The following is a 10,509-nucleotide window of genomic DNA, read 5'->3' as shown; positions in this document are numbered from 1 at the left end:
CGACTTCTTTAGACTTGAAGAAGAAAGAAGGATGCAAGATCGAGCCTCCTCTATAGATCAACAATGAGTGCATCGAGAAGGCCCTAACCCAACTCAAAGGAGCAGTTATGGAAGTTGGATATCTTCTAAAATGTATTCTTGTGGTTCTTGTTTTCTTTGGTCTTACTTTACTAGTCAAAATGTGATGATGTATTTCCATGTACCAAAAATGAATGATGAAAGAAAGTTAAGGACTTGCGAAGAAAAATGTACGCGGACAGGATGCGGCTGGGATGCGTCCGCGCGCTGGGCGCACGGCTACCGCATTCCAGAAACTGCCCGGACACGACCCCATTGCCCTACTCAAACGGACAGAATCCGAACAAAACGGACGTCCATTTGGGTCGCGCGGTGGAGTTGGCCTAAGGTTTGACTGTATGCTCATATTATAAGTGTCTTCGTTTGTACTGTGCTTAAATGAATAGTGATATACTTTTTTACACAAAACAAGAAATGATTTTATCCGCAACCGAAAGGCTGCGCAGGTTACTACCACCCGGAGCGAGGAAAGAATCCTTCGCTTTACCCCCCACGTGGGGTACCCCTGCGCTCGTGAAGAATCTTGGCCGGTTTGTTACAGCTTATCCGCATCCCCGGCCGTTGGCTGCGCGATGGACGGACAGATCTCTTCCAGGGAAAGCGCCGCAGGCCCCAACCAAACGACCAGAAAGTCTCTTGTCCCTCCGCGCCCGAGGGCCCCCCGCGCCGCGCGTTTAACGCGCCACCGTTAATTTATCGCTGACGCGTGGACCCGGATGGCGTGGGCCATGACAGCGCGGGGTGAGTAAGAGCAGAGTAGAGTTCGCGAACGAAAGCAGCACAAGAAGACCCGGACGCGACCAGTCACGCGACCCACGCTACTGGTTACTCTTCGCCGCCGCCACGGGAGCGCCGAGACCCACACTGCTCGCTTCGCCATGGACAGCGGCGGCAACAAGAGCGGCGCTGCTGCCGGTGAGCACAGACTCCTCTCGCATTGTGGCGCCCCTTGCCCTCTTTTTTTTCTTCTCCTGGCTCTCTTCGTGTGATGTAACCACGGCGGTTCCCGTGTGTGTGTGTGCAGGGGGAGGGGACGGCGCGTGCAGCGGCGGCCACCTGTGCCACCTGTGCGGGTACAAGTACGCGAGCGCGCACCCCAGCGCCAAGCAGCGGCGTGCGCACCGCAAGAACTGCGGCGTTGGCGGCGGCGGCGGCGGCGGCAAGTCGCCGCCCACCGCCGCCGCCGCCGCCGCCGCCAGTGCGGAGGTGGAGGAAGAGCGCGAAGGAAAGAAGTCGGTGCTAGGTACCGCGTGGTTCCTTTCCCGCTCTATTTCCGCCCAGTTGCTTGCGTCTGCGCTGTTCTTGCGCTGATGTGTTTGCGTGTCCTCGACCTAGGTGTGGATGTCGGAGGAGAGGGAAATGGGGCGCCTGCTTCGGATTCTGGCGGCGTTTTGCCCGGATCTGCGGAGGATGTTGGGAATGCAGTAGATGACGACGACACTGGAGGTTTGCTCCAATTATTCCTCCCCGAATATTCCCCATTCTTTGTTTTATTTGCCAAAAATCTATGTCAAATGGTTTGGTTGGGGCTTGTCAGGTGGAAATTGCTACTACTACTACTTCTTTCCCCCCCTCCCATTATCAGTTTGCCTCTGCAGAGAAGAACTTCCATGATTGAGTGAAATCGTACTGATGTTCCAGGCTGGAATACAGTAGTACAGCGGTTCCTGTCTTCTCGATTAGCGGTGTAATGTTCAGATTGTGTACTTCGTTGTCAACTTCGGGGTTAGGATAATATTCTTCGGGGTAATGATGATTTGGAAATCCCATACTGTGTGTACATGCCAAAGTTCGGTAGAATAATGAGGCTCAGTAAATTAGTGAGGCCGGCAGCTTGTTGTTGCTTAGTACTAGGGGTCTTGTGAAATTGTCAACATCCTGTGCTGGCAGCATAACACACTGCCAGAAAGTCCAGGCCTATTTAATTATTCACCGTGCCATCTGCGTACACTTTCTTCAATACTGTTCTCACTGCTGTTGTATTTTTGTGATGCATTACAACTATAATTAATTTTATTCTGTGGATTTCTTTTGCAGTGCACTCTTCCCCTAATAGTGCCAGAGTTCACGTCATTATCAATGATGTCACTTCTGAAGGGCCTCCTAAAGCTAATGGAACTGACGTTCAAACTGAAGTTGATCTGCCGCATTTTCAAGATTTGTATCCGTCTGAATCACATTGTAGTGGTGATCAGCATCAGGATGCCCCCGCTTCCCATTGTCAATCAGAGCCTGAAGATGGTGCAAGATTCAGTCCAGACTTCTCTGCAGATGAAACAAGCAAGTCAAATGCTGTGTCCCTGGCATCAGATGCTGCTTCAGGTGAATTTTCTGCACAAACAATTGCTACAGCTGGTAGCCCTGATGGTATTGCCGTTACTGAAAACGATTGTATGATCAACACCATTGAAGAAGACAAAACTAGTGAGGCCAAGTCGGTAAAAGGTAATGAGATTGATTCGTCCTATCAAGAGAAGCTGCAAACTAAAATTGTTGAGGGGCATAGTCCTGCTACAGTGGAGGAAGATCTATATGTCAACAACTTAGGTGTGGTTCCCGGAGAGCAAAACCCCAGTGAAGACACTGAATCCAAGGACGAAAGCGGGGTTATCGAACCTAACCCAGTTGAGCAAGTCTGTGCCATCAAGGAACCTGTTGATGTACTTGGGAATAAGGAGCCTTCTACTGATAATAATGTCCACACAGATGATACCAGTAGTGATGATTTATCTCAACTTGCTTCTGGTGGTTGTCATTTGGAGGCAGCAGATGTTGTCGAAACACAGCAGCAAATTGATTCTACTTCTGTGGTAGCAGATCAGCTGACAAATTCCAAACAGACATGCCTTGAAGAAGGGTCAAGCAATCCTGGTGCAGGTGAGACCTTTGAGTTTTTGTGCTGATGATCTTGTACTCTGTATTTCGTACTATTTTTGTTGTTCGGTTGCAAAAGTTTTTGTAACAAGTGGTAAAGTCTAATTTTGGGCTTTTGGTTAGGTTGAGCTGTCATAATTCATATCTGTGCATTATGCTCATAGTAACCAACACATATGGCGACATTGTTAGTCTTTTGGTTGTTTATCGAAATCACAAAGATAATTTTATCTTACGCTTGAAATTTAAGTATACAGCTCAAATAGAAGGCCTCAGTATTCAGTCATGTAGCCCTATCTACAAGTTAGATAAAATTGGAATACCATCATTTTATATTTTTATTTTACAAGTAACAACTTGTTCATAAGTATCTCCCAACTATTTTATGTCCGTTATGGTTATTGTTTATGAACTGACATTCAATGAGCATTCTGCAGATGAGGTTATCCAAGCTGTATCAAGTGCAACAGAGTCTCCTGTGGATAGTCTAGTTGAGGAGGTCATATCAGCTCGCAGTGCTTCTGATGTTACAAAGAAAGATACCTCCGAGGTGACAACAGAAGATGACAAACAGAATAATTCTAGCCATACAAGTGATGTCATTTCCATGCCATCTCAAATTGACCCAATAGAGCCTAGCTTAGACCCTACTCAGGAGATCAGTATGAGTAGCAAGCATGATGTTGACGTGAATAAACAAATTGAGAACGTAAGTGTGGACCTTACCTCCCGTGAGACTAACAATGTATGCAGTACGGATAACATTGAAGAGACTAAGCAGAATGAAGAAATTAGTGCAGAAGAGAGTACTCTGAAGACCAGCATATTACAGAGTGCAAGTAGTGTTGAGGAAAAAGAACAGATTGAAGAGGTGATAGCAGGTCCTGCTTCTGATAATATCAATGTGATAAGCAGCAGAGACATAATTGTGCAAAAGGAACAGAGTGATGTCCATGTGGGAACTGTTCATGAGATAAATGTGGTGGATATCCCAGCTATAGTTGAATTAGAGAAGCACGTGGAAGAAAGTACCGCAGACCTCCCAGCTATAGTTGAATTAGAGAAGCACGGTGAAGAAACTACCGCAGACCCTACTGCTCGGATGACGAACATTACAGATAAAGTTGAAGAAAAGAAGCAAGATGAAGAAATTACGCCAGATCCTGCTCCTCATGCTATCAATGTGATACACGAAGACAATACGCAGAATGAAGACATGACAGAGATCCCTAGTTCTCACGAAAGTGTACTTGACGACGCAGATATTGTTAAAGAGAAGGGTGAAGAAACTATGTCAGAGCCAACCTCTCACAACACTGATGCGGTAAGCATCGTTGATGCCATTGAAGGAAAGAAGGAGAAAGAAGAGGTAACTCCAGAATCTACTCTTGATGCTAGCTTGGTCCACACCATTGACAATGTCAAAGGAAAGGAGAGTGAAGAGCCTACTTCGGACCTTACATCCGTCGATGCGGGAGGCAATGCAGGTACTATCCTTGTCGCAGACTCTAGTTCTCACATGAACAGCACGCCACAGGGCACAAATGATAGCAAAGAAGAGGACCGGGATGAAAAGGCTGCTGTGGACCATGCTCGGACCGATGCTGTTGAAGAAAAGAAGCAGAAGGAAGAGACTGCAGCAGAGACCAACACCAAGGATAGCGCAAATGACCATCCGAATGAAGAGATCACAGACAAGGAAATGACAATAGATTCAGATAAGAGCCATGTGTCCCTGAAGTCCCTTCTCTCCGAGAAAGGCATTGAATTTGAAGTTAAAGAAAAGAAGGTGAGCACCAAGGACAGAATGCTGTCGTTCAGGCGCCGATCGTCGAAGGACAACCCTTCGCCTGCCAAGCCAGGTTCCGAGCAGCAAGACTGGAACTCTCCGGCCAGGTTACCGGCGGAGAAGTCGCCGAAAGGGAAGAAGCAGCAGTGGATGCCGTTTATTTGCTGCCACTCCATGAACTGACCGTTCTGAGGGTCTTTCTGGAGTTCATACTAGTGTATCGGTGTGGTTAGGCTTGTCCAGATTTGTAAATGGCCATTCCGGTTTGTTCTGGCTTGTGTTGGCACTGATGATGTCTCAGACTTCAGTTTGTCCCATCATCACTTTTTTGTTTGGAGTTGCTCGGTTATTTGATTCGAGTAGTCCTGTACTTTGTTGATTTCTTCTTCTTAACACTAAAATTCTACTTGCTCAACGAATTCGGGTCCCAATGCTTCCCCAACAGGCCTCGATTCACAACACAGTCACTGATCCAGTCCCTTGTTCATCATGAACTGTTGTGTCCCTCGTTCAGCTGCCCTGTACTATTTTTGTCGTCATCTCTTGTTAGGTTCAGAACTGGAGCTTGCTTATGTGATGTCGAATCGTGTAACCGTTTGGTTGGCAGCTTAGTGGTGTCCTAAGAGCATCTCCAATAGCTTGTCTATATGGATGTCTATACTCGTTTTCCACGATGTGAGACCAAAACAGGCGTCCAACAGCTTGTCTATATGGTCGTCCAAATATACACATCCTCTAAATCGACCTCGACAATGTCCACGCCTGGACAATGTGAAGGCATCGTCTAAATCAGTTGTAGTCATGATTTCTTCCTCTCCCCAGCAACGGCTCATCTGTCATGGTCCCTGTATATAGACGTTCTGATGCAAAACTGGATGTGTATATGAGGGAATCTTTTTAGACCATTGTCTATATGAATATATAGACATCCAAATATACACATGCTATTGGAGATGCTCTAACGTCTGAGTAGCTGTACTAAGAGTTATAGTTTTAATCCATTCCTCGTAATGTGCCCTTAATGAGGTAAAAAAATCAAGAGTTTTTTTCTTTTTGAGGTTAAATAAAAAATAAAAGAAATCAAGAGTTGGCCAGTTGATGTACATTTATCATAGGAGCACCTGCATGTAAGCCAATCAGGCATCTCTAGAGAAGTACTGTAGCATTGTTCTTATCTGATGACTAATTAAACTAAAGAACCATTGTGTTCGCACCTGGCGATTGCATTGTGGCCTATATGCCGGCGGTTTTTTCGCCCTGGGGGAGATCCATTTCCCAGCCGCGCCCTCCAGGTTCCGGCCCCAAGACGCGCATAAATTCAAACTTATTAAAAAACGCCACATGTTCGACGATCTACCGCAGGTTGGCGGTCACCATGGCACAGTTTGGCGATCAAACATATACGAAAGTTCGGCGTTCAAAAGGACACCTAGACAAAGGAATGCAATAAACGACGGGCTCCTTCGGCGTGGGACTGGCCGCCGTCGGCGTGCTCGACGTCGGCGTGGCTTCGGTGCTCGGGTTGGTCGGCGTCGGCGTCGGCGTGGCTTCGGTGCTCGGGCTGGTCGGCGTCGGCGTGGCTTCTGTGCTCGACGTCGGTTTGGCTTCATCGCTCGGGCTGGGCGTCGGCGTTGGGGTCGGCGTGGGTGCGGTGGTCGAAGGCATCTGGTTCAAGACGAGGCCATGCTCGCCATGTACCTGTACTATTTTTGTCGTCATCTCTTGTTAGGTTCAGAACCGGAGCTTGCTTATGTGATGTTGAATCGTGTAATCGTTTGGTTGGCAGCTTAGTGGTGTCCTAACGTCTGAGTAGCTGTACTAAGAGTTATAGTTTTAATCCATTCCTCGTAATGTGCCCTTAATGAGGTAAAAAAATCAAGAGTTTTTTTTTCCTTTTGAGGTTAAATAAAAAATAAAAGAAATCAAGAGTTGGCCAGTTATGTACATTTATCAGAGGAGCACCTGCATGTAAGCCTATCAGGCATCTCTAGAGAAGTACTGTAGCATTGTTCTTATGTTTGCGCCCCCCCCCCCAGCGCACCCGGCGATTGCGTTGTGGCCTATGTGCCGGCGGTTTTTTCGCCCTGGGGGCGATCCATTTCCCAGCGGCGCCCCCGGGCTCCGGTCCCAAGACACGCATAAATTCAAACTTGTTTCTGCCGCTGCCAAAAAAACGCCACAAGTTCGGCGATCTACCGCAGTTTGGCGATCACCATGCCACAGTTCGGCGATCAAACATATATGAAAGTTCGGCGTTCAAAAGGAAGGACATGTAGACAAAGGAATGCATCAAACACCGGGCTCATTCGGCGTGGGACTGGCCGCCGTCGGCGTGCTCGGCGTCGGCGTGGCTTCGGTGCTCGGGCTGGTCGGTGTCGGCGTGGCTTTTGTGCTCGACGTCGGTGTGGCTTCATCGCTCGGGTTGGGCGTCGGCGTGGGCGCGGTGGTCGAAGGCATCTGGCTAAAGATGAGGCCACACTCCGCCATGTACCACGCCTTGACCTGCTCGTTCATCGTCGACATGTCTGCCCTCATAAAAAACGCCAGGTCGGTGTTCCTCTTCTTCGCGGCGACGTTGGTCCGGAGCAGGTCGAGCTTGACGGCGCTGGTCGTCATCAACGCCGACCACCGCGCTTCGGATTTCTCCTCCCTCCTTGCGACATTGTTCTTGGCGTCGGCGATGCACTGCTCGATCGATGATTGCAGCCGCTCGGCAGCCGGTGCCGCGTCCCTCGCCGTCTTGGCTCTTTTGTTGCCATCAGGGCGCCCATCCTTCGCGCCCGGGGCGGGCGCGTCCGGCTTGTACGTCTCCTTGGCCTTGGTGAGGATGAACTGGACATCCCTCCACTTCTCGCACGACTCGATCCGGGAGAACACGTGAAGGAACTTGAACTATTGCCTGCAGTTGTCCTAACAGTACATGTTGAACATCCGAACCATCTGCGCAGCCGAAGAACAAGTGTCGGCGACGTACACGGAGAAAGATGTGAGTCGACGGCTGGATATACCCGACCCTCGACGTTGACGCCGCTTTCTTGGCGAGCCGCAATCTCCTCGACGATCCCATGCCATTTGTTGCAGGCCGCCTGGATGATCACCCAATGGTTTTACATGGCCTTTTCGCCGCGCTGCATGGGATGGTGGCGAAGTAGGGGTCGACCAGCTTGCGCTCATCGAACGCCGACTTGATCCGTCTCCAGTACGCGTCGATGTTCTGGTTTGCGCCGGTGATCGGGTCGATGTTGACGGTTTTCCATGCTTCGACGAGGCACTCGTCTTCTTTGGATGTCCACTTGACGCGCGGCTCTCCCATCCTGGCATTGCCCCCCCCGGCTTCTTCTTTCATCCTTTCCTCGCCGGCGCCGGCGTCGGCTCCATCTCCTCCTCCTCCTCCTCCCCTTCCTTAGCATCGTCGAGCTCCTCGTCCATGTCGACGGCGGTGTCCATTGTGTCGTCTTGCGCGTGGAACCCGGGGTAGGAGGCGGCGGCGACCGAGCCACTTGTGATGATCTCGTCCATGTCGGTCTCGGTCACGTCGGGGTTGTCGAAATGTGGCGCCGAGGCTTGTCAGAAGGGTTGGGTGCCCCGGCGCAGAGGCGGCGTCGGCGAGACTGAGTACGCCGGCGATGAGTAGTTGTACTGGGCATGGAGGCCGGCGAACGCGGGCGAGGGAGTGTGATGTAGGGTAGAACAATAGAGGCCGATCTTTCACGTTTGGAGCGGATCCCTATGATGAACACGAAGAACACGGGGAAGAACGGAGAGAAATCACAAGGGGAAACACTCAAGAACAAGTCCAATCACACATCCACTAGACAATCAAACACACAAGATCCACAAGGTACATGAACAACAAAGAGAAAGATACAAGGTAGAGTTCATCTCCAAGAGGAGGTCTTGATGGTATCCTAGACGGATCTTCCCACGAGGGGGTCTTGATGATATCCCGCAAGATCTTCTCACATGGAGGTCTTAACTCCATGGGAGTGGTCTCTCTCTCTCTCTCAAGAGGAGGAGGTAGGAGCAAAGCTCACCTAAGAATGAGCTGTCATATTTGCTAACCTTAGAAAGGAGGTGGAGGTGGTCTATTTATATTCTAAGCCACGAAGGGGTAAGTGGGAGAGGGATATAAGGCCAAAGGCCCGCGGCTGCGCACACAGGCATCGGACGTCCGGTGGGTGTCAGACGTCTGGAAGCTCGGGATGGTCCGGACGTATGGAAGTCTTCGGACTTTCGTAAATATCGTTCTGTCGCCGTGGCACCGGTCGTCCGGAGGCGCTCGATCATCCGTGGCCTGGGAGGTGTCGGACGTCCGATCGGTCGGTCGTTCGGTCGTTGTAGATCTTGTCGGCTGGACTCTTGGGCTGGCTGGAGTTCCAGGTGTCGGACGTCCGGCGTAGTCCGGTCGTCCGGTGGCTGTAGCATGTAGCAGCTCCGTTTCTTCCGTCTTCTCTTCCACGCTTCCCTCGCGGATGGTGTAGTTGTTCCTTGGCGCTTGCACTCCTCCTCGTTGTCCGTAGCATTCTGATAATACCTATGTATGCACATGAGTGGAGTGTCAAGTAGTATACCATCCTCGAAGGGGTCAAGTGAACACGTGTAAAGGAGAAGATTCACCTTTATGTATGAGAAGTAGAGGTCGCACGTGTCACTTGCCAAACGGACTCTTGACATGGTGATGACCGTAGGATGCTTTGCATCATCCCCTCCCCCTTGGAAAAGATCCGACCTCGGATCGAAAACCAAATCACCATGGGAAAGAGATGGCGGTGCCATGTCAAAGTGGTCGATCACCAAGCACTCATCGTCTAGTAGCTCGAAATGGGCACTCTCCAATGTCGCACCGTCTTGTGATTCCTTCAAAAGGAGCAAATAGAACAAACACTTGAAAAAAATGTGGTTAGCGTTAGTGCAAAACCAAGCATTCAAGAGGTGATTCACCAAACAAGTGTTGTCATCAAGCATAGCATAGGGCGTGACAAAGGATTGTGACATGGCATGTAAGCTCATAAATTGAGCACAATCAAAGATATCATGGGGACAAGCATGTAAATGTGAGGTAGAGATGCAAATATGTGTGACAAGAGCATAAGCATCTACCTCAAGTTCATAGCAATCATGCTTAATGTGTTCAATGAAAGGTCTATGGTAGGCATAGGAAGGACTCACAACCCCAAATAAAATGAAGTGTCTAAACACATGGGTCAAGTGCAAGACAATCCAAGGATAACGTGCATAGGGTGTAGTGAATATAGTGTGGCACTCAACACAATAGAAAGAGGAATTGTTCATCGTTTGTGAGGCGATCAAGTCAAGCATGTGACAAGCAATGGGACATGGCATATGTGAAGAAATGATATTGGTGCAACCAACCATATGATAGTAGCAAGTAGTCCAAGAATTGGATGCAACACACAAGGTATATATGACATGAAGCATGGAATGTGGCAATCATGGGTGAAAGCAATATCCCGAACATGCGTGCAAATGGTGCAAGCAACACATGAAGTATGACCCACAATATCCAAGCTCAAGAAGGATGTCACCTTGAAGGTGTGTCCTTGTGCATTCTTCACAATGCCAAGTGGAAGCAAATGCGGTGTAGAAGTGAGTCGTGGTAGAATGTATGAGGCTCGCTCTCAAGAGCTCGAATGGTCAACTCACATGAAGTGGAAGTCGACACAAAGTCCAAGTATCCTACACATGCACACAACAAAACAAAGAACGTATGTGCATGGTAGATAAACACATCACCCATCATGATGGTT

General features: G+C 49.3%; 1 protein-coding gene across 1 annotated transcript; it reads left to right on the top strand.

Annotated features, from left to right (window-relative positions):
- The first annotated feature begins 842 nt into the window (after positions 1 to 842).
- LOC123156433 (uncharacterized) lies at positions 843 to 5,156 on the top strand. Its single transcript, XM_044574565.1, has 5 exons — positions 843 to 993; positions 1,103 to 1,321; positions 1,414 to 1,524; positions 2,116 to 2,955; positions 3,390 to 5,156. Exons 1-5 carry the CDS (start codon positions 957 to 959, stop codon positions 4,922 to 4,924), a joined length of 2,742 nt encoding a protein of 913 aa, XP_044430500.1. The 5' UTR covers positions 843 to 956; the 3' UTR covers positions 4,925 to 5,156.
- Positions 5,157 to 10,509: the final 5,353 nt, after the last annotated feature.

This window comes from Triticum aestivum, chromosome 7B (assembly GCF_018294505.1).
Source record: "Triticum aestivum cultivar Chinese Spring chromosome 7B, IWGSC CS RefSeq v2.1, whole genome shotgun sequence".
In the NCBI taxonomy this organism is placed as follows: Eukaryota; Viridiplantae; Streptophyta; class Magnoliopsida; order Poales; family Poaceae; genus Triticum; species Triticum aestivum.
This window is presented reverse-complemented; position numbering and strand designations above follow the sequence as displayed.